This window comes from Bos mutus, chromosome 16 (assembly GCF_027580195.1).
Source record: "Bos mutus isolate GX-2022 chromosome 16, NWIPB_WYAK_1.1, whole genome shotgun sequence".
In the NCBI taxonomy this organism is placed as follows: Eukaryota; Metazoa; Chordata; class Mammalia; order Artiodactyla; family Bovidae; genus Bos; species Bos mutus.
This window is the reverse complement of record NC_091632.1, coordinates 79,199,601-79,224,992: the sequence shown is the minus strand read 5'-3', so window position 1 is coordinate 79,224,992 and position 25,392 is coordinate 79,199,601. Positions and strand designations below refer to the sequence as shown.

The following is a 25,392-nucleotide window of genomic DNA, read 5'->3' as shown; positions in this document are numbered from 1 at the left end:
TTCTATGTATCCACAGAGAGTTGGTTCCAGGACACAAGCACAATACCAAAATCCACAAATGTGCAAGTCTCTTACATGAAAAGGCATAATATTTGCATATGATCCATGAACATCCTTGCATATACTCTATGTCATTTCTAAATTGCTTATAATACAAATCTTGTGTAAATGATAGTAAATAGCTGTTAGCATGGGGGAAATTCAAGTTTTGGTTTTGGGAAATTTCTGGAATTTTTTTTTTCAAATACTTGTGATTCATGGTTGATTGAATCTGCAGATGTAGACCCCAGGGATAAGGAGGGCTAAATGTATGTTGATTTCGTATCCTACAACTTTGCTGAATTTATCTATTGGTTCTAACAGTTTTTTGGTGAAGTTCTTAGGGTTTTCTATAGGCAGTCTCATGTAATCTACAAATAATTTCAGTTATACTTTTTTTTTTCCAATTTGGATGACTATTTCTTTGTCTTGCTTAATTGCTGTGGTGAGAACTTACAGTACTCTGTTGATAAAAGTGACAAGAGTGGGCATCTTGTCTTGTTCCTGATCTCAGAGGGAAAGCTTTTAACTTTTCATTGAGTATGATGTTAGCTGTGGGTTTGTCATATATTTGACCTTTATTATGTTGAGGTCCATTGCCTCTATACCTGTTTTGATAAGAGTTTGGAAATTGTTATAAAACCAAAACATAACACATACATGTTTGTGGCACTACGCAGTATTTAGAAAGTCCTGTTCTTCCCCACCTACCTCCTCCCTAATCACACCTCTAAAGGACAAGAAGTTGCTGACCAGATTGAAGTGAGCCCAAGATACTCATTGGGCTGTATTTTCATAAATGAACAGGGTCGCTATATTAACGGGCTTCCCAAGTGGCACTAGTGGTAAAGAACCTACCTGCCAATGCTGGAGATGTGAGAGACCTGGGTTCAATCCCTGGGTCTGGAAGATCCCCTGGAAAAGGGCATGGTGGCTCACTCCAGTATTCTTGCCTGGAGAATTCCATGGACAGAGGAGCGTGGCGGGCTTTAGTCCACAGAGTCTCAAAGTGTTGGACATGACTGAAGTACGGATGTTGAATCAAAATTCGACAATGTCTTTTCTGTATCTGTTGAGTTCATTATATAATTTTTTACTGGTTAAAGTGGTTAGTATTAATGAGATGTTGAACCATCTCTGCATAGATAAATCCCAGGAATAAAGCCCATTTGATCATGATGTATGTGTACTAAGTTGCTTCAGTGGTGTCCAACTTTTTACAACTCTGACGACTGTAGCTGGCCAGCTCCTCTGTCCGTGGGATTCTCCAGGCAAAAATACTAGAGTGAGTTACTATGCCCTCCTCTAGGGATCTTCCTGACCCAGGGATCAAATCCATGTCTCTTACATCTCCTGCGTTGATGCAGGGCCTCCTTACCACTAATGCTACCTGGGAAGCCTGTATATCTCATAACTAATTATTATAGTTAGTTTTACTACTTTTTTCTTTTAGCCTTAGTAATAGTTTAATAAATGGTCAGTCCACTAGTTTTATTGCTATGTACCTTTACCTGTGAGATTTTTTTTTACCATCTTATGTTTTCTTGTTACTGGATAGTGCCTTTTCGGCTTAAAGAAGTCCCTTTAGCATTTCTTTAAACAGGGGTTTAGAGGTGATAAAATCCTTTGGCTTTTGCTTGTCTGGAAACTTCTTTATCTCCCTTCAATTCTAAGTGATAACTTTGCCAAGTAGTGTTCTTGGTTGTAAGATTTTTCTTTTCAGCAATTTGAATCTGTCATACCTCTCTCTCTCGGCCTGCAAATTTTCTTCTTGAAAATCAGCTGATAGACGTATGGAACTTCCCTTGTATGTAAAAAGGTTTTTTTTTTTTTCTCTTGCTTTTAATATTCTCTTTAACTTCCTACATTTTTATTACAATGTGTCTCTCTCTGTGTTTGTCTCATTTGTAACTCTCTTGTCTTTCTGGACCCAGATGTCTGTTTTCTTCTGTAGGTTAGGAATATTTTCAGTCATTATTGCTTTGTATAGACTTTCTGTCCCTTTTCTCTCTCTCTGCCTTTTTTGTCATCCCTATTGTGTGTATATTGGTCTTTTGGATAGTGGCCCACAAATCCCTTAAGCTATCTTCACTCTGTCTTTTTTTTTTTTTTTTGCTCCTCTTACTGAAAGAATTCTGCTATCTTGTCTTTAAGTTTCCTTTTTTTCTTCTTCTTCTTCTGCTTGATCTAGTCTTCAGCTGAAGCCCTTTGTTACATTTTCCAGTTCAGTTATTGAATTCTTTAGCCCTGTGACTTTCATTTTGGTGCTTTCTGACATTTTCCATCTCCTTTTTGAACTTCTCACTGTATTCATGTTTTCTCTCAAGTTTGGTGAGCATTTTTATGAGCATTATTTTGAACTCTTTATCAGGTAAATTAATTATCCCCATTTCTTCAAGGATTTTTAAAAATTCAATCTTGTTCTTTCTTTTGAAAACTATTCCTCAGATTCCTCATTTTGCTTTTCTCTCTGTGTTTCTTTATATTAGACAAAACGGGGAACTTCTCCCAGGCTTAAAGGAGTGTCCTTGTGTAAGCCGTGAACCTTATTGTTCGGCCCTGACCTAGCTTTTGATTATCTCTCAAATCTTTATGATTGTTTAAACACTCTGATTTATTCTTAATAACTTCCAGATTTTGAGGTTGTACTAAGCCCTGTTGTGTTCAAAGGTAGAGGTTTCAATCAGCCCCTAGTTTTGGCTAAGTGGAAGCCAGACCCTCGGGGAGCAGCCTTAAAGTCCTGTGGGACCACTGTCTTTGCTGGCCTCCAGACAGGTGATTTGGATGTGACAGTTCCACAAGTCAGGGCTCCAGATGAGCGTGTGTTCTCCTCTCTGTGAGACCCTGGTGAGCTGTAGCAAGGCCTGAGAGAGTACAAAGATAACATTCACTCCCCTGGCCTTCACTCCCTAGAACTCCTCTGTAACCTCACGATATGTGGAAGGCCTGAAGCTTCCCTCACACTGAGACTCCAGCACAAGAATATAAGCCTTTTTTAGTGGCAAACTGGAGATGTGTTTCAGTCTGCTGTGTCATGTTGTGGGGGTGGTAGCCTGCCAAAACTCACTCCTGATTGTTTCAGTCTCCTGGGTGCAGAAGTGCAGGCCACCAGAGCCAGGTACCCAAGGGGCATCTGCTGTTTGAACTGCCTGCACCTGCAGGCTTCAGTGGGGCCCCAGGATGGGGGGAAGTGGTACTAGCAAGGAGGAGCACAGAGAAGGCACCAGCCAGTGCCTACGCTTCCTAATAATGTCCAGAAAGACCCCTGTGCCCTTGGCAGTTGCTTTAAGATTGGCTAATGCATCAGTCCTGGGTGTTCATTGGTAGGTTTGATGTTGAAGCCGAAACTCCAGTACTTTGGCCACCTGATGCAAAGAGCTGACTCATTTGCAAAGACTTTGATGCTGGGAAAGATTGAGGGCAGGAGGAGAAGGGGACAACAGAGGATTAGATGGTTGGATGGCATCACTGACTCAATGGACATGGGTTTGGGTGGACTCCGGGAGTTGATGATGGACAGGGAGGCCTGGCGTGCTGTGGTTCATGGGGTCGCAAAGAGTCAGACAGTACTGAGCGACTGAACTGAACTGAATGCATCTCCTGCCGATGTGGTCTAGGTGGTTTTCAGACTGCTGGTTTTTCTCTGGGTCTTAGGCTTTCCAGGTATGGTGCTAGTGGTAAAGAACCTGCCTGCCAATGCAAGAGACAAAAATGATGTCGGTTCAATCCCTGGATTGGGAAGATCCCCTGGAGAAGGGCATGACAACTCCTGGGTATTCTTGCCTGGAGAATCCCATGGACAGAGGAGCCTGGTTGGCTACAGTCCATAGGGTCACAAAGAGGTGGACACTACTGAAGTGATTGAGTATGAGTAGGGTGACTTAGTGTGCATGAAGTGAAAGTTGCTCGGTTGAGTCCGACTCTTTGTGACCCCATGGACTATATATATAGTCCCTGGAATTCTCCAGGCCAGAATACTGGAGCAGTTAGCCTTTTCCTTCTCCAGGGGATCTTCCCAACCCAGGGATCCAACCCAAGTCTCCTGCATTGCAGGCAGATTCTCTACCAGCTGAATCACGAGGGAAGCCCATTTCTTCTAGCACTTGGTTCCATTATTCTAAATAATAAGTGTACACTGCTCTTCCTTGGTTTGCCAACTTTGGATAGTAACTAGGAGCTTCCTACTTTGGTAGATCAAACTTAGTCTGCATATGAGCCCCTTAAGAGCAGGCTTCCTGTACCCTATGCCTTTTGGGTCTCCTGAACCTAAATCCTACTGGTTTATAAAGCTGCTGTTTCTCTAGGCTCACTTCTTCAGGTCCCAAGAGTGTCTGTGTGGAGCACAGACTCCGTACTCTGCACAGAGAAGCCCTGTGTGGTGAGATCCCTCCTGCACCTGGGTCACTGTCAGAGGCAAGGTTTTTTGATAATACTGCATCTCTGCTTCTCCTTGCTGTGTTGTTGTTTAGCCGCTCAGTCGTGTCTGACTCTTTGAAACCCCATGGACTGTAGGCCACCAGGCTCCTCTCTCCATGGGATTCTCCAGGCAAGAATACTTGAGTGGGTTGCCATTTCCTCCTCCAGGGAATCTTCCTGATATAGGGATTGAATCCATGTTTCCTGCATGGGCAGGTGGATTATTTACCACTGAATCCCCTGGGAAGCCACCTCCCTCTCCTATTGGTCTCATTATGGCCCTTATATTTCTTGTTGTGGAGAAGCTGTTCTGCTAGTTTTCAGGTCTTTTTCAGAGGAAATTGATCCATACATGGCTATAGATTTTGTGTGTCTGTGGAGGAGGTGTGTTCGGGATCTTCCTACACTGCCATCTTGAATTACCTCCTGAATGTAGTATAAGTTTAAAGAATGCCATATGGAATTTATTTATTCAATAAGTGTTTGTCACAAATAAATCGATCTGGTTTTCAGTTAATACATGAATGTAATCTTTGTAGGTTCTTTTAATATCTCTCTCTTTTTTTTTGTTTATCTAATTGTCTTATGCTAATACTTGTCATCTACCCACACAATTTTTACTGCTAGTCTAAATACTGTAAGTAATGCTTTGAAATGGATCAGTCTCTTAAAAAACCCAATACTTTTCTGTTCTTGATTCACATATACTCCAGAAAGGTTTACTGTTTTGTATTCCAGCTTTGTACATATTTTCAGTTATAGTTTAGAGGCCACTTTGAAAAAAAAGTTTCTTGAGGACAAAATTCTAAGTGAATTAAGTCAGACAAAAAAATAAATATTGTGTGATCTCACTTATATGGGGGAAATTTTAATACAAAACAAAGCAACAACAAAGCTAGTTATTTACTCTTGAATAGAAACAGCATTTATTGGGATGCTTAATTCAAGTTTCAGATTTAGCTTGTGTAGTTCTTTATCTAATTTGAGTTAAATGACATTGATTTATTTTAACTTACTTTTCCATTCATTATTGCTTTTATTAAATTGCATATCTATTCCTTTAAAGGTTCTCCTTTTAATTTCTATCCTTGCTAGAAGCAGTAGGAAAGGGGACTGGGTGTGTGATGGCCTGAATAATTATTATCTCATCACACACCTTGAGTTTTTGTCCAGCCTACTAAATTGAAAATAATTTTCAAAGCTGAAAACAAATTTGATGGCTAACTTCTGTACAATTATTTTTTCATGTAGAGGTTTGCCCTAAGAAAATTTAAGAAAAATTAAAAGATCAAAGTAAAATGGAAAATGAAGGCATAGTATACATTTAAATGAATTGGTTACTCTTTGGCTTATTTAAACAGTGAAATGATTTCTTATGTGTTAAAGGGTTTGGAGATAAGCTAAAGATAGTGAAATTTCATCATGTAATAATTTGTGTGATAATTCTTTATGAAATAATTTATTTAACGAATGTAATATGGTTATTTTACTACCTCTTTATTGAATACTTAGCATGTATTCATAGTGCTGAAATTAAAGACATAGCCATGAAAAGTAAAATTCATTACCCTCTGGAAATTTTCAACTCTTTTAAAGGTTTTATATTTCAGAGATCTTGTATTTTCTGTCATTGAGATGGTTGTTTTATTAATGTTATTTCCTTCAGTACACACTTAATCTTATTATTCCCACCTTCATGTAAAGAAGCATGTGTTTTCTTCTCTTTGCCCACTTTGAGAACCTCAGCACTAATCGTTTTAACCTTGTTTAACTTACTGGCGTCAGGAAGCCAGCACCTTTCCTGCCTCCCACCCCCACATTCTAACTACATGTTCATCTTCTCTACTTGGAGGTTTGATAGTCATAGCAAAGTTGTCATGTTCCAATTGGCTTCTGTGATTTTCTGCGTCTCAGTGAATGACAACCCCATCCTTCCCCAAACCCTGCTCCACCCACAGCCTCCCACATTTTGGCTGATAGCAACTCCATCTGAACAGTTGCTGAGGCCAAATGTTTTGGAGTCAGTCATTCTTCATTTCTCTTTTTTTCTCTCACGTTCTCCAGCATGTGCAAAACCAGCAGAAAATTCCATCATGTCTACCTTCAAGATGGATCCAGCATTCAGTTCCTTTCCCGTGCTACCATTCTGGCCAAGCCGTCTTCCCCTTACCTGGATTACTGTACCCTTCCTCACTAGTCCTGCTAATTCTGCCTTTCCCACTCTTCGGTTTATTCTTAATGAAGCAGCCAGTATTCCATTAAAGTCAGATTCTTGCACAACTGTGATCTGAGTATTGAAGTACCTACGAAGGATGTAAGAACCCCATTTTCCTCCTGTTACTCACCACCTCTCCCCCCGCACCCATTTTCCTCTGCCACTCTGGCGTCTTCTCTGTTCCTGGGTCACGTTAGCCACTCTGCTGGCTCAGGGCCTTCATACCTGCTCTTCCCTCTGTCTGGAATTCCCTACAATCAGGTCACTCTGGCACGCTTCCTCAGATCTTTACTCAAAATCAGATTTGTAGTGACGGCTTAGCTGAACATCCTGTTTAAAACTGTGTTCTCCTCACAAGACTCCTTGGGATTACTTTTTTCCATTTCTTTTCCCATTTCTCTCCATGGCCTCTAACTCCTTCAATGGTGTACGTGTGTTACCTGTTTATGTTGTTTTCTCTGCATTCCACATGGATTTCAGTGGATATTCCACGAGGGCACAGGTTGTTTGTTGTCTGAATCCTCAGAACCTGGCACCAGTGTGGCACTGAGTAATTATTACATGAGTAAGTGAGTCGAGGAGGGAGTGAAGGTCCTTTTCGGTCTGACCTTTGCCTCCTTCACCTCAACAGCTTCACGCTCCAGCCCTGCTGACCTACTTGAAGCTGCTTATACATACTCTGCTCTCCATTGTCTCAGAACCTTAAACATTTGCTCCCAGTTCTCAGACCTCTGTCTTCCACTCCTATCCCTCCACATCCATTGTTTCTCACCTTACCTCAGGACCCCTGGACCTTCCAGATAACAATTTGTTGGATAAAACTTGATCTGACACTCTTCCTTGACATCATGCCCTATAACCTGGTGCCACTGTTCTCGGAGGGATAGTAGTCTTGGAGCAAGAGTTTATCTCCCTGTCCCGGGATTGAACCTAGACACCATTCCACCAGGGACTAGAGACTGGAAGCAGCATTCTCTGATTCTTACCCAGTTTGGAAGCAAAAATGTCACAAGGAGGCAAAAACTGCAAAACAGGTACAAAGTTTACCATTAGAGACACACAGCACAATGGGAGAACACAGAGAGACAGCTTGTTTTATTTAAGTCAGAAGCAAGACAGAAACACAAACCCAGACAGGAAGGGTATGAGCATCCGCTCTAATGAGGAAAGCACAGTAAGTCAGAAACTGGACTGAGATCCACACTCAGAGAGAAGTGCAGGAGTCCTGAACGAGGAACACAGTTAAGAGGTGACTTAAATCACTTACACAAGACAGTCCTTGTGGGTCTTGGTTTACTTTTGGCCAGTTATCTTGTTTCTTTCTTCATTCACTGGTCCTAAGACCCTCCCCAATGTGCATGTGCATCTTTTCGATAAAATGGACCCCATCTCACCTGTGGGTGCGTGTCCACACTTATTATGGACACCCTCCCTTTTTGACCCTCAAGGAGCCTTCCTGCGCATGTGCAGAAGTGAAGTCTTCCTTGAACTCAGGAGTGGGCACCTTATCTCTTTACTTCAGCAGAGGTCAGCTTCAGCCACTAGCTTTGTCCCCAGAGTGTCTGGGTGAGAACAAAGCTTCAATCTTACACCACTAAACAAACACCAGCTGTCCATTTTAGGAGTCCGTCTATCTCCTATATCACCACTCTGGGTTAGGAGTAGTTTCTGTGGATTCTCCAAGTGTCCCCCATGTATTTCTGTCACTGATACACCAGCATTGTTTTTAAAACTTGGTGATTTATAAAAGAAATGTACTTTAGAGATACCTGAGAATCATAAAATGAGGCACGACAGGATCCTTTTTATAATGAAAGAGCATTGGCAAGTAATAGAAGAGTGAAATAATATTATTTGAAAACAGTGAGCAGTTTCCAATAATTAACTTCTCTGTCATATTAGTAAGAATGTTCAACTGTAATTACAGAGGGTATACATTTGAAAAATCAGATTACTGCAATTAAAAAAGCATAACAAAATAACTCATGGCTCCATTTTGAATACATTGTTCTGTTTAGTTCCCATCAGGGTAGTATTGGTTAATGAAAAACAGCAGTGACCTTTACAGACACAGACTCTATTTTAAAATAATCAGGCTAATTTGGCAAAGAGATTAATTGAATTAGAAATTCTGACATAACAAAGATGCAGATATTTTGTGCCACTTTGCTTCATTTTTAAGTCCCAGGAGTCGAAACTGATGGGAAAATGTGGGTGTGGACAAACAGAAGGATATGAAAAGAATTTTACTGTTAATGTATGAAATTGTGCAAATGGCAAGCTCTCATGGAGGCACAGTTCGTAATAAATGATTTCAAGGTATTAGCAAAGGAAACACATCTATCATGTAGTTTATGGATTTCATTGAGAACTGAGCCATCAGCATTGTCTTTATTGCCTGCTGGCGCTTACAGTTCTTCACTAGGTCAAAACTTATGCATCCTTTCCCACTTTAAAAATTGTTGAAGTGATTATCAATCTTCAATATCAAATGACAAAGACAAAGTAAGAATCATGTAAATGTGCTCATATTTTATGGTAATGGGATTTACATTTAGAATAAGTGCCTAATGGAGCCACAAGTGTGTTGACATGATGTTCTAATTTTAAAGACCCTTTCTTCTTTAGGGTAATAACTATTAAAATAAGAAATTTAATTTTTGCAGTATGTTTAAATATTTGGTGACCAGTGAGATTGAATATCATAATATTGACCTTTTCTTCTCTCGTATGCATTGATTATATAGTATAGATAAAGCATCCCCAAGTGTTCCAACAGGCAATCTGAACAATTCAAAAGGATTTCTTCACCAGATTCCGGTGCTGGTGTTCCTAGTCAGGGTTCATCTTCTCCATATGGTGATGTTCACACACACACACACACACAGACATACCCTATAGCATGGTAAGTTCAGTGTCCTACATGGAACCACTTTCACTCAGTGGCTATGTGCTGTCCTAAGACCCTACACCACTTTGTAGTCAGCTTTCAGAAAGATGAAGAGAACATGGGAAAAGATACAGTTGTTAAAGTTATTGGCCGACGAAGGAGTATCACTTTTACTTGTGTTTCATACCTAGATCTCACTGGGGAATCAGTGACACAGTCATACCATGACCCAGAGGCTGAGAAAGTCACCTTTGGCCAAAGAGTAGCTTTTTACACCCAACTCTGTACCATGGAAGGGGAAAAAAAAATAACATTGATAGGAAGCCACTTCTACGTCAGCCCATGTGTGTCTGATGGAAAGACTCTTAAGAGTCTATTATTTCAAAGACTCAGCGTTTAGTTCTCTCTGCCGCATCTCCAACAGTGGTGTGAAGTATTGTTGTTATTTTAGTCGCTAAGAAGTGTCCAACTCTTTTATGACCCCATAGATTGTAGCTCCCCAGGCTCCCTGTCCATGGGGTTTCCCAGTCAAGAATGCCATTTCCTTCTTCAAGGGATCTTCCTAACCTAGGGATCAAACCTGCATCTCCTCCATTGGCAGGCAGATGTTTTACCACTGAGTCACCTGGGAAGCCCAGTGGGAAGTATACCCATTTTGAAAGGATTCAGTTATTGGAAAATCTTTGTAATATATTGTCAAGACTCTACTATGCTTCAGTATCCTGGTCAAATGATAAATTTATGTTAAATTTTGTCCATCCTTAAAATGTGGCCATTTTAAGGAATCCTCATTTCTTAGGATTTGTTATGATTAAGAGAGTGTCATAATTTTCCGCTTTGATTTATTGGTCTTAAACTTTTGTTAATACAATACAAGCTTGCCTACTGAGTTTGGAGCTTTGTCAACCCAAGTTCCTCTTGAGCTGTGACCCACAAGTCTTTCATATGAATTCTGCCCCAGGCAATGACCCTATAACTTTTCTGTGTTTACCAGATGCTTGATTCTTCCAGTTAACATTTTTACCCCTGACCTCTACCTCTGCTGCCAAAGCAGTTCTGACATTTTCAGCAGCTATTTCCTTACCTTTAGGAGAGGTATTTATTCACCATAAATAAGTGAGCTGTCAAGAGTGGCTGGGGTTGCGTCATTAACTTTTCATATCTAACTACTATTATTTCCATTGTTTGATATAGTTCTTCCAGTTTCCATAATCATTCTTCAATGTGATTTTTATCTATAGGCCTAGTTAAGCCATATAAATAATAAATCTTATATTTTTATTATTTTTATTTATATATTATATGGTGATGGTAGTTTAGTTACTAAGTCATGTTTGACTCTTTGCAACCTGCTGTAACCCACCAGGCTCTTCCGTGTATGGGATTTCCCGGCAAGAATACTGGAGTGGGTTGCCATTTTCCTTCTCCAGGCGATCTTCCTGACCAAGAGATTGAACCCGTTTTCTACATTGGCAGGTGGATACTTTACCACTGAGTCACCTGGGAAGCCCATAATGTATTACACATAAATAATATTATTTATATAATAATAAATTAACAAATTAAACTAGCTAAATAATATAAATTTTATTTTTATTTACTTTTAAAAATATGTATTTGTTTATTTGGCTGCACTGGGTCTTAACTGTGGCATGTGTGGAACTAGTTCCCCAACCAAGGATTGAACCCCAGCTCCCCTGCATTGGGAGCACAGAGTCTTAGCAACTGGACTCCCAGGGAAGTCCCAAAGGTTGTTTTTATGTTCATTCTTGTTGTTCTGTTCTTATAGTTTAAAAAATGAAATCTGTTTTATTCTTACGATTGTACAAATGGTTCATGATTATTGCAATAGAAATACTTAGGGTGAGGGAAAGGAAGTAAACATTACCTAAAATCTCAATACCTACAAAAAAGTATTTTTAGTGTTTTGACTGCCAATCTTCTGTAAATTGCATCGATACACACATACAGGTACCACAGTCATATTGATACAAAATATACATCATTTTTACCAATGACTTTTTTTTTTCTTGTTGATGGCCTTTTTGCTGTTGTTGATGATGAGCAAGTTAATTTAAATCTCTTGTTGGTTAGGTAGATTCCAGTTACTATTCTGCCATATGTAACACTGCAATCGATATTTCTGTGCAAGTCTATCCTCTGAGCACCTTTTTGTCAATGGGATTGAAGCTCATTTGGAATTAGAGGCTAGCTGCTAGTTTCAGTTTCACCTCTCATTCGTTTTGGTAGTTTTCAAGGAACATGGAGATCAGATCCCACATTCTTTTTTCATGATAAATGTATTTTATGAAGAGAGTTTGGGCACTACCTTTTTGCTAGAATGTGTACATTTTCCTCCTGTGTATTTAATTTAATTTAATGCCTGGTAAGGGGATGTAAAAGACAACTTTCCAATGGCGATGTCACTTCACATTGAAATTTACATATTCGAGTTTTGTAGAAATGTTTTTTTAAGGACTATGAAACTTATTCCACATGATACAGTCTTGTACTTAAAATTTTTTCTTCACAGGCTTATTTAAATTTAAGTACTCTGATATTTCAAGACCTATTAAAACAACATGTCAGATCAAAGAAAATGTCATTAATTAGATAATTAGCTTTTAGTAAATCTGTATTCACTACCAATTTCCTTTTGAAAATGCTCTCAAACTTATGATTAGCAATTTATTTTATGATTTTATAATTTATTTTTTGCTTTTGAATTTATTTTATGAGTTTTCTATCTCCTTATTTTGTATTTTATAACATATCATTTCTATGTACGAAAAAACCAACCTATATATTATACGTTCCTCTTTGTTCCTGCATACTTTGTTTTGACTTCATTTTTCAAGTGTTACTGAGAACATAATAAGGTATGTTCTGGAAAGGAGAGTGGTGCTGAGTTCATCATCCACATTTTGCCTTTCCTGGCTCCATCCATTTGTCTGTATTGAATGCCTAGACTACTGTACTTGGGAAGACATTAGTACCATAATGGTGAGTAAAAGAGATATACTCCATCGTACGGAACTTGCAGTTCAGTGAAGATACAAGTATTAAAGAGGTACATTAACAAACAAATTTAAGGTTACTCCTGAGATGAGTGGAGGCAGAGGTATAGTGAGTGACATGGCCTAAGAGATTCCTTGGCTGCATTGATCAAGGGGAAGTTTCCAGAAAGATTTCCCTGAGAGAAAGTTGAGCTGAGAGATCTCTGATGAGGGAAGAACATGTTAAAAGGGCTGCAATAGGAAGCAGTGTGTCACTGCTTAGACTTAGTTGACTAAGTCTAAGAGTGCCAGGGTCCAAGTTTTGGTCTTTATCTTAACACAAGTAAAGTGTCAGGGTTCAGTGGGGTGATGTGACATGACATGCATTAGAAGGAATCTGTGTAGTTGAAATTTGGAGAAAAAATATAGAAAACAAAAGGAAGTGTAGGGTCCAGGTTTTGGCTTTTACAAGAGCACAATTGTAAGAAAATGATCATTTATAGTAAGGTGGTTCTGGCCATAGATATGAAGAGAAGTAGATACATTTTACAGATATTTGGTGGAAAGAATTGGAAGGGTTTGGTGACTCATGTATTCAGTATTTATAGATAGATGGCAGGAAAGCACCTAAGATGATGCCCAAGTCTTTGGCTAACCAAACACAATGAAATTTGGTGCCACTTACTGAGATGTGAAAGGCCGAGAAGACCTATTTTGCTGGGAAATGGTGCAGGTTTGGTTTGGAGCAAAAGAAGTCAGTAATCCAGATAATGTTATATTCTAGAATCACAAAGAATAATATACTAGATTGTTGTTATAATTCAGTTGCTAAGCCATGTCTGACTCTTTGCAACCCTGTGGACTACAGCACACCAGGCTTTCCTATGCTTAATTTTCTTCCAGAGTTTGCTCAAATTCATGTCCATTGAGTCAATGATGCCATCCAATCATCTCATCCTCTGTCGTCCCTTTCTCCTCCTGCCCTCAGTCTCTTCCAGCATCAGGGTCTTTTCCAATGAGTCAGCTCTTTTTATCAGGTGGTCAAAGTATTGAAGCTTCAGTATCAGTCCTTCCAATGAATATTGAGGGTTGATTTCGTTTAGGATTGACTGGTTTGATCTTGCAGCCCAAGGGACTCTCAAGAGTCTTCTCCAGCACCACAGTTTGAAAGCATCAATTCTTCAGCACTTTAGCCTTTTTTATGGTCTAACTTTCACGTCCATACTGGATGACTACTGGAAAAACCATAGGTTTGTCTATATGAACCTTTGTCCGAAAAGTGATGTCTCTGCTTTTTAATTCGCTATTTAGGTTTCATAGCTTTACTTCCAAGGAGCAAGTGAATATACTAGGTATTTTCTTTGAATAGTCTTCTAAATTTTACAGTTCTTTTTTAAACAAGGAATTTTAAAGAGTTTATTGCTCTTTGTGTTTGTTTAACATATTACCCAAAATAAAATGATTCAAAGATTTAAAAATACACACTCTGTTTTGGGATTCCTCGAATACTTTATCACTGTAGTGAGTGGGCTTAGTTCTGTTTGTAGTTTTTTTGTTTGCATTTTTTGGGCAATGTAATATAGCTATTTTCATCTTTTCCTGAGTAGAGTATGTTGCTGGGAATGACTAGTATTTGAATCAGCTGTGCACCAAATGATGTAGATAGGGATGAAGTATAAACAGTGAAAAATTGTAACTAGTCGTACATTAGAATATATGATGTTCTTTGCAGACTATAAATGATTTTTAGCATCAAAGATAATAGCACTTTTAAGACACATTTAAAGATAATTACTCCTTATTCTGCATAATGTTTTATGCTAACCTCAGTCACAGTTTTTTGGGGGTGGTATATTAAATATTTTATTAAATATTAATACGAATCTAAATATTAATGTGCTTTACAATCTGAAAGTGTTAGTATTAGTTAGACTGAGTGAAGTCGCTCAGTCATGTCCAACTCTTCGCGAATCTATGAACTGCAGCCTACTAGGGTCCTTTGTCCATGGGATTTTCCAGGCAAGAATACTGGAGTGGGTTGCCATTTGCTTCTCCAGGGTATCTTCCCAACCCAGGGATCAAACTCTGGTTCTCCCGCATCGTGGGCAGACGCTTTACCATCTGAGCCACCAGGAAAGCCCAAATATTAATGTGCTTTACAATCTGAAAGTGTTAGTCGCTCCAGTCATGTCCAACTCTTTGTGACCCATGGACTGCAGCCCCCCAGTCTACTCTGTCCCTGGGATTTCCCAAACATAAATACTGGAGTGGGCTGCCATTCCCTTCTCCAGGGATCTTCCTGATCCAGGGATCAAACCTGGGTCTCCTGCTTGGCAAGTGAATTCTTTACTGTCTGAGCCACCCCTTCAACCTGAGTTACTGACTTTATTCTGATTATTTCTACTGTTGAATTTGTACTGACAAAATGTTGTTTAAAAATAATAAAATGCTAGAGTTTATTGAAGGTGTTTAAGTGACTTTTCACTGGAGTATTGTTTAGCAAATGGTTTGGAGTTTTTCTCCCCTGGCATTTTCATTCTTTAAATAAGAGTCCATGGTCTTTTCTTTTGATTAGTATGAGACCGAAAACAAAATAAAGAAGAGTTTTTTCCCTGAAATAGAAATGAATATTACCAAAAAGAAAATTAAACCAGTATAAAGGTTTTTTCCCTAATTTTAATTTTGATGTTAATATATTGTCTCTATTTTATTGTCTCTTTATGTTAACAACATTTAAATATTTTCAACTTTTATCAAAATTTGAAAATGAATGTTTTTTTCACTTGGAAAAATCTAATGTCTTATCATTCTTTTTATAGGTCTCATATCTTTTGGGTGAACAGAAGTCTACCTTTATGGGGCTTACAGGTTATGTACAATTTTGTTTTATTCCTATATGTCTAGATGTACTCATATTTTACAGGCAGTACTATTGGGGAGAAAATTATTGATATTAAAAATAAACAATTAAAATTGCTTATTGTTTAATTAACCTTAATGCACATCTTGAAGTTTTTATTTCTTTATGTTAACCTGAGCCTTGCATTCTACCTGTTGAGAATTTCCTCATGGTCAGGATTAGACTTCAGAAAGCTTGAGTAAAACAATGTTTGAAATCACAACAAGTTCTCCAAACTAATTTATGTGTTCCTAAATTCTTAGGTTACATCCATGTTTGAAAAATTAGTCAAAAGTCCTTAACCACGTTTGCCTTTTTACCTTATGTTCTCAATATCAGGGGCATGGCAGAATCTTGATGAATAATTGTTAAATGAATAAACAAATGAACCAATAGCTCTTATTACCAATGGGAAGAGCTTGGTCCCTTAGTAGATAATTTTGCAAATAAACAAAAAGTATGCTCTGGCATTAAAAGGGTCCTGAAGAAGGAGTAAGGAAATGTGAAGGGAACAGTGCTTTTGAATTACATATTTGGTGTGTTTCCTGGAGTCCTGTGTGTTGTTCTTTGTTCTTTTTTCTGTTGATTTTCATGCCTAGCAAACTTTTTACAACTTCACATTTCCTCTACTCCTGTCTCTTTCCTTCAGATGCTTTTTAGTTTTGTTAATTTTCAAAAGCAAAAATTATTCAAAGAGTAGAGTCTCTAAGATTAAAAGCATTAGAGATTGGAAGATAGTTGAATCTGGAAGGAATGGAAAGATTCTAAGACTCATTGTTTATAAGCAAACATTAAAATATTTTAAAATAAAATATTTGGTTTGTCATTTAACATCAGGGTGATTCTGAGATCTGTACATTTTATATGCAACTATGAATTATTTTGATTATGTATGCATTGTGTTTATTACTATGAAATCAAGTTTTTACTGTGTTTGCATATTTCCTATTTTATAAGTTGTGTTTTATGTTTTTTTTTTTTAGTGAATCTTATAGCAGTGTCATTAACTTACAAATAACTCTTTTCAAATATTTTAGTTTCAGTAAAAATGCAGTTTTTAATTTCTGAGTTAGATTCCTATATTATCCATCAGTGAGGTGCATACATATAAAGTAAGTTAGTATTTTTCTGAATAATTATATATGGCCTTGAAATATATTTTGATCATTCAAATTGTTTCTTACTTAAGAGTGATATCTTTAAATATGAACGCTCATTTTTCAATAGGATTTTGAGTAATTCATCCTGAAAATGGTTTCAAGGTCACCTAACAATGTGTACCTTTAGAATGGCACACATGAGTTAGAAAATTTGTGGGGAAACTCTAAAAAGTTCAACTTTTCTATTTTAATAATGTCTGGCTACTGTATGCACTTCCGGACTTATTTTACTTATATTGTCATGCATTCATATGTTTTTAAATTATCCTTATGTTTTAATATGCACCTATATCAAAATTTTCATTAAAACAGGAGTCAGAATCTAAAACTCTAGGGCATCTGCTTTTCTGACAGGTTGACTTAACCCTCACAAATCTATGAACAAATATATTTGTTACCTTAAATACTTCATGTTGATACTTGCTTAGTATTCCTCTCTCCCAAAGTGCTTAGAGTCTTTAACACAAGACAATTTGGATGTCCTTTCTGTTGGAGCCACTGTTCTTTGGGAGTTGAGCTGAGGAAATTGTATGAGGAGTAGAGATGAGAGAGAAAGGCGGGGACTTGTCTAGGGCAGTGCAGGATGCCCATGTCCACTGCAGAACGGGGATTGGTTATGAAGTCTGTTCAGACGGAATCTGAAAGTATCTTGGACCATTTGCTTTAATGTTCAAGGATGTTACTGTTTACCTTTGTTTGAGGTGGATGATAGGATGCAAATACCCTCTAACTCCAAGCTTGTATTCTTTGATTTTTCTGTAGGGAACTGCCATTTTTGGCAGGTGAACTGAGAGGGAGGCTGTGTGGCTGGTTTTATGGTGGAGCAGTCATGTGATTGTGTGTATCAAGGATACATATCATTCAAATTCCAGTCATCTGACTATTCTAATCCCACACTTAACATTTGTGGTAATAAATTTTAAAAGACTTACTGAGGAGTATTAGACATTATAAAAACTAAACTGCAGTGCCCAGGACAGCCTGCTCCCTACCACTTGTATATAGAAGTTAAGAGTGTCAAACAGCACCTCTGTTGCTGAAACTCGGTCTCTGTTCACCAGAGTCAAATAGAAACACGGAGACAGAATTTTGGGTGAAGTAGAAAAGAGTAGCTTTAATTGCTTTGCCAGGCAAAGGGGGCCACAGTGGGCTAATGCCTTGAAGACTGTGTGACCCCTCTTGGAGGGGATATGAGGAGTTTTATAGTGTTCAAAAAGCAGGGTGTAATCAGCTCATGGACATTTCTTGGATTGGTTGGCATCAAGGTGAAGTTTTGAGCATGATCAACCTTCTGCTTTCAACTAGTCTAGGGTGTATGTTCTTATGGTCAGCAGTTTTCATCTGGATAGGGAGTCTGCTTCCTGTAAAAACAGGCTTTTATCTGTATCTTTCTGTGGGATTTCAGTGATACTGTTATGTACCAGAATTATAGTCTAAATTGTTATCAGTTCTTTAGCCCAACAGATTTTCCTTGTTTCTGTATCTTCATATTTCCCAATCATTAACTCTTGAGTCACCATTTTACTCCAAAAGACAAGGACACGAGGCCTTGTATACGGTTTCAATCCCTATATCATATATGATATATATACATACTCATATGTGCACACACATACATAGGCATATATTTATAAATTGATAGTATATTCAGAATATATATCTTTTTTGCATCTTCTCATTAAGGCATAATTTATATTTTAGGTTTTAGTGGCACTGATAAGTCTCTTTGAAACAATACTGCTTGGTTATCTCAGTTATAAGGTAAGTTGTTTTAATTAGAAATTTTCTGCCAGTGGAACACACTACTAGCATTTACCTAGTATTCGTCTATTTATAATTCACACTCCAGGGCTAAAGCAAGATCTTCTTAAACCCCTTTAATTATTTTGGGCCTCTCCAGTATGTAATAAAAAGCTGTGGTAATATAGTAATGTTTTCCTTGGTGGCTTAAACACACTTCACTAATTCCTCTGGTCTAATTTACCCAGTGTATGCATGCTTATATAAGGCAAGTGAATGAAATTGTTTGGCTTTTTATTGTTCTCAACCTCTTCTCCTGATCTGTACAGAAAACACTAAGGGAGAAAAGTGTGTCTGTTAGGAATTATTAAAATGAATTCCCTTAATTTTTGGCAAAACTTTGCTTGGCTAACCCAATTTAACAAATGTTTATTGAGCTCTTGTTTAATGAAGAGCACCACAATGTGCATTGTTTTTTGTTTGTTTTTTTCTTTTTTTCTCAATGAGTTTACAATCCAGAAATGAGGGTAGGCAGGAGAAGATTATACAGGCAATAATAATACAAGGTGGAATAATAAGTACATCCCATGAGATGCAAATAAATCTCAGTGGGGGGTTCATCAGTTCAGTTCAGTCACTCAGTCATGTCTGACTCTTTACGAACACATGGATTGCAGCAAACCAGGCTTTCCTGTCCATCATGAGCTCCCAGAGGTTACTCAAACTCATGTCCATTGAGTCAGCGATGAAAACCAGCCATCTCATCCTTTGTCATCCCCTTCTTGTCCTGCCTTCAATCTTTCTCAGCATCAGGGTCTTTTCAAATGAGTTAGCTCTTTGCATCAGATGGCCAAAGTATTGGAGTTTCAGCTTCACCATCAGTCCTTCCAGTGAATATTCAGGACTGATTTCCTTTAGGATGGACTGGTTTTATCTCCTTGCAGTCCAAGAGAGTCTCAAGAGTCTTCTCTAACACCACAGTTCCAAAGCATCCATTCTTCGGCACTCAGCTTTCTTTATAGTCCAACTCTCACATCCATACATAACTACTGGACAGATTATAGCTTTGACTAGATGGACTTTTGTTGGCAAAGTAATGTCTCTGATTTTGAATATGCTATCTAGGTTGGCCATAGCTTTTCTTTCAAGGAGCAAACGTCTTTTAATTTCATGGCTGCAGTCACCATCTGCAATGATTTTTCTGTCCAAGAAAATAAAGTCACTGTTTTCATTGTTTCCCCATCTATTTGCCATGAAGTGATGGGACCAGATGCCATGATCTTCGTTTTCTGAATGTTGAGTTTTAAGCCAATTTTTTCACTCTCCTCTTTAACTTTCATCAAGAGGCTTTTTAGTTCCTCTTCAGTTCAGTTCAGTTCAGTCACTTAGTTGTGTCCGACTCTTTGCGACCCCATGAACTGCAACACGCCAGGCCTCCCTGTCCATCACCAACTCCTGGAGTTCGCTCAAACTCACGTCCATCGAGTCCGTGATGCCATCCAGCCATCTCATCCTCTGTCATCCCCTTTTCCTCCTGCCCTCAATCCCTCCCAGTATCAGAGTCTTTTCCAGTGAGTCAGCTCTTTGCATGACGTGGCCAAAGTACTGGAGTTTCAGCTTTAGCATCATTCCTTCCAAAGAAATCCCAGGGCTGATCTCCTTTAGAATGGACTGGTTGGATCTCCTTGCAGTCCATGGACTCTCAAGAGTCATCTCCAACACCACAGTTCAAAAGCATCAATTCTTCGGTGCTCAGCTTTCTTCACAGTCCAACTCTCACATCCATACATGACCACTCGTAAAACCATAACCTTGACTAGACGGACCTTTGTTGGCAAAGTAATGTCTCTGCTTTTCAATATGCTATCTAGGTTGGCCATAATCTACCTTCCAAGGAGTAAGCGTCTTTAATTTCATGGCTGCAGTCACCATCTGCAGTGATTTTGGAGCCCCCCAAAAATAAAGTCTGACACTGTTTCCACTGTTTCCCCGTCTATTTCCCATGAAGTGATGGGACCAGATGCCATGATCTTAATTTTCTGAATGTTGAGCTTTAAGCCAACTTTTTCACTCTCCTCTTGCACTTTCATCAAGAGGCTTTTTAGTTCCTCCTCACTTTCTGCCATAAGGGTGGTGTCATCTGCATATCTGAGGTTATTCTGCCATAAAGGTGGTGTCATCTGCATATCTAAGGTTATTGATATTTCTCCCAGCAATCTTGATTCCAGCTTATGCTTCATCCAGCCTGGCATTTTGCATGATGTACACTGCATATAAATTAAATAAGCAGAGTGGAAATATACAGCCTTGATGTACTCCTTTCCTGATTTGGAACCAGTCTTTTGTTCATGTCCAGTTCTAAGTGTTTCTTCCTGACCTGCATACAGATTTCTCAGGAGACAGGTCAGGTAGTCTGGGATTCCCATCTCTTTAAGGATTTTTCACAGCTTCTTGTGATCCACACAGTCAAAGGCTTTGGCGTCAGTAAAGCAGAAGAGGATGTTTTTCTGGAACTCTCTTGCTTTTTCGATGATATAATGGATGTTGGCAATTTGATCTCTGGCTCCTCTGCCTTTGATCAATGCAAAGAAATAGATGAAAATATTAGAATGGGAAAGACTAGAGATCTCTTCAAGAAAGTTGGAGATACCAAGGGAATGTTCATGCAAAAATGGGCTCATATAAAGGACAGAAATGGTATGGACATAACAGAAGCAGAAAACATTAAGAAGAAGTGGCAAGAATACACAGAAGAATTGAACAAAAAAGATCTTCACGACCTAGATAATCACGATGGTGTGATCACTTACCTAGAGCCAGACATATTGGAATGTGAAGTCAACTGGGCCTTAGAAAGCATCATTATGGACAAACCTAGTGGAGGTGATGGAATTCCAGTTGAGCTGTTTCAAATCCTAAAAGATGATGCTGTGAAAGTGCTGTTCTCAATATGCCAGCAAATTTGGAAAACAGTAGTAGCAACAGGACTGGAAAAGGTCAGTTTTCATTCCAATTTCAAAGAAAGGCAATGCCAAAAAATGTTCAAACTACTGCAGAATTGCACTCATCTGGTACACTAGCAAAGTAATGCTCAAAATTCTCCAAGCCATGCTTCAACAGTACATGAACCATGAACTTCCATATATTAAGGCTAGATTTAGAAAAGGCAGAGGAACCAGAGAGAGAGGTTATATCATGGGATGAAAAGACCTATTAAGCAGAGTTCTTGAACCAGTGATTTCACTAAAGTAAGATCATAATTTCACTTAAAAAAAAAAAAAAAGGCAGAACAACAGGGATTTGTAGAATTAGCAAAGGAATAAAATAAGAAATGTGCATATAAAATTGGAAGAATGAATAAATATTTAGGTTTGGGCAGCATATGGTGTGTTTGGGAAAATGTTGGGATAAGTTTGCTACAGTATTGTGAGGGCCCTGTAGAGAAACCTAGAATGGGAAGTTGGTGCAGGATGTTGAACATGAGAGTTCTGTAATTGTAACTAAGTTTTAGGAGTATTAGTTTGGAACATCTGCGCAAGCAGAAGTCAAAGAGACATTCCACTGAAGTCCATATGCTCTGCTAAGACACAACTGAAGTAGAAAAGGAAAAGCGGGAGTGAGGTTTTGGCCAGGTGAGAGGGATAAATTACTTCAATGCAGGAAAAGTCATGAAAGTAGAAAGTGAAGACATCATCAACAGATTGGTTGAGATAGAAGAAGAGAACAAAATGTGAAATATCATTTTAAGATTTCCTAAATCCAAATGACAGTACAAGGCAGTAAAACCAAGAAAAATTACATCGAGGAAAAAAATCAGATTGGGGTCAAGATAGATGGAATAATGGAAATTGTTTTGGGAATGATGAATTTGAGGTATTTTTGGACAAATAGGTGTAATATGCAGAGAACTGAAAAGGAAGATCTGGGACTTGCAGAAGAGATTTATTAAGCTTTGGCAGTTATTTCCAGTGAAATGTTGAAGAAAGCATGCAAGTCCATTAAGGATGGGATAGTAACCAATGGAGAAGAGATGACCCATGTTAATGGAAATGCTTATGTTGTGGGTCTTGAAAGAATAGAGCAATGAGGGCAGACAGAGGAATAAGTGAGAAGGGTGGAAAGTCTTCAGAATGGTTGTCATAATTATTGCTGATTTCCAGTTCACAGTTATTGCATGTACCATATAAACAAGCACACTCAAGTTTCTGTTTTGAGGGGATTCTTATCTAGCATATAAATTTCTTTCTCATTTCACAACATAAAGTCTTAAAGGTAACATTCTGTTGACTACTTTTTAATCTTTAATTTGGAGCAAGGAATCTTTTCAAACTCACCTTTTTCCCCTGGCTTCCTTTATAAAATTCTTATATGTGCCACCTAAAGAACATAATACCAGTGTCTAATCAGGTAAAATGGATGAATTAGAAAATGTAGAAAGAAAAGGGTGCATGGTTTCCAAATAAACACAGATGGATTTATTTACTGATTATGAAGAAAATAAAATATTAAGAATGACTAAGAGAAAATATTAGATGAAAGATATGAATGATGGCAGGTTTAGTAAGAAGCTTGAGAAAAGCAATTGGGTTTACAGTTTAGGAGATCATTTGTTATTCACCCTTAAGAGACCAGTTTCAAAGGAGTACAACTGAGAGTAAAATTTTCAGATGAAGATTGTTGATTGATCAGTATAGAAGCTCACTAAAAGTAGTAGAATGAGGTGGAAGATTTCCTTGTGATGGTAAAAATCTGCATGATTTAAAATGAGCTGGTAGAAGGTACAGGAAAAATGATGGATAAAGCAAGATTTATAAAAAGTAAGAATAAGCTAGATTAGGAAGTTGAGGATTACTAGTTTGCTTTGGATACATTCTGTTCTTTTCTGAGAACACTGAAGATGGAAAATGGTGCCTGAAAGAATATTTTGAAGTTGGAGGAGATAAGCTGGAAAATTTTGCATATATGTAGCCACTCAACCCTAACTTACCTAGAAAGTACTAGCTTAGTGACAGACAGTTTAGAAGGAGATGTTGAGGAGGGCTCTTTAAATGATTTATTAGTGAATCTCCTCGTCAACGGAGAAGGCAATGGCAACCCACTCCAGCACTCTTGCCTGAAAAATCCATGGACGGAGGAGCCTGGTAGGCTGAAGTCCATGGGGTCACTAAGAGTCGGACATGACTGAGCAACTTCACTTTCACTTTTCACTTTCATGCATTGGAGAAGGCAATGGCAACCCATTCCAGTATTCTTGCCTGGAGAATCCCAGGGACAGGGGAGCCTGGTGGGCTACCGTATATGGGGTCGCACAGAGTCGGACACAACTGAAGTGACTTAGCAGCAGCAGCAGCAGCTCCTCGTCAAAATAGCTACTTCATAAATATGTTGTTAAGTTGCTAAGTTGTGTCAGACTCTTTTGCAATCCCATGGACTGTATCCATTAGGCTCCTCTGTCTATGGGATTTCCCCGGGAGAAATACTGGAGTGAGTTGCCATTTCCTTCTCTAGGGGATCTTCCTGATCCAGGAATCAAACCGACTTCTGCATTGGCAGGCAGATTTTTTACTGCTGAATCACCAGGGAAGCCCATAAATATGTACTGATCGACAAATTTGGATTTTGGAAACTTAGGAGAAAGAAAACAATCGAGTAAATTAATATCCAAGGTGTTATCTTCTAAGGTCCTTTGTATGCATGTGATAAATGTTGAATGTAATATACAGAAAGTGATGTACTGAAAAATAAGGATGTGGGTGTTTTTCTCTAATTTAATGAAATATTTTCCACTGTAACAAGAGTATCTACAAATACATAAACTGGTCAAAATATTAATTTGCGTTCGTGAGTGTATTTGCTCCAAATTCTAATTAAAACTTTATATAAAATTAACTTTGAGGCTTTAAATGCTAGCAGTCATTTAACAAGCACAGACTCAAGATGGAATTATAGTTTCCCCTTGTGATTTTATGGTGCTGACCTTTGTAATCAATTAATTCCTGCAATTTATAAAATGAGAGCAAAGATTATAAGACCTAGTAGATAGGGCTAGATGATGTATAATATTTTCATTCTGACCTTCATAGACATTAATGTCTAGGTCATGGTGGTTGAGTCTTGTGTGTTACAACACGAAGGATAACAAGGGCTTATGTGATGTGGGGAGGATTTCTTTTCTTTTCATTGTTGTCTTTTAGTCATTAAGCCATGTCCAACTCTTTTGAGACCCCATGGACTGTAGCCGACCAGGCTCCTCTGTCCGTGGAATTCTCCAGATAAGAGTACTGGAGTAGGTTGCCATTCCCTCCTCCAAGGGAATCTTCACAGGCCAGGGATCAAACCCGAGTCTCCTGCATTGTGGGCATATTCTTTACCATCTGAGCCACCAGGGAAGCCCTTTTCCTTTCATATGTTCAGTCAAATTTGTGAACTCTTATGACTCTTTCAATAAGCTGTTGGATACACTGTTGGAATGAATAAGTGATAACTGTTTATAGCACATATATAAGGTAAATCCATATAGCAGAACTTCAAATGAGGTCCTTCTCTCAAATTAGGCTTTTAAGAAAAATTATAGACAGATATGAAGAAATGGATATTGCATTAGGAGTGAAATCCATTTCTAATATTGCTGTTTGATATTTCTAGTTCTGAATATAAAATCTACATACAATTTCCTCTTATTTGTTTATATTTATATATATACACAGATAATGTATGTATTTACATATACAACATATATGTTTGTACACACTATTTTAGACATTCTAAAATAAGCATGACTTAATCTTTAACTTAAAAGGTTTAAACTATCATGGAGATCAAAGTTTTTTAAAATCAAAAGACTTAATAGGTAGCACCAAAGTGAGCAAAACCTCTTTAAAGTGTGTGTTAAATTTAGCAGATAATAATTTAAAAATGCCTGGCATTCATTCCTTCCGTCCTCTGTCATACAGACAGCAGATCTGAACTTAAATCATCATTCTGTTCATGTTTGTCACAACTTGGCAAAATATCCATGAGGCTTGCCTGACAGGAAA

The 25,392-nt window shown here is 38.2% G+C and overlaps 1 protein-coding gene across 1 annotated transcript in view; it reads left to right on the top strand.

Annotated features, from left to right (window-relative positions):
* KCNT2 (potassium sodium-activated channel subfamily T member 2) overlaps nt 1-25,392 on the top strand; it is a 418,728-nt gene that overhangs the window by 141,039 nt on the left and 252,297 nt on the right. Inside the window, exons 4-5 of the mRNA XM_070384415.1 lie at nt 15,376-15,424; nt 18,317-18,376. Coding sequence (XP_070240516.1) covers nt 15,376-15,424; nt 18,317-18,376 — 109 coding nt within the window. The remainder of the gene's footprint in view (nt 1-15,375; nt 15,425-18,316; nt 18,377-25,392) is intronic.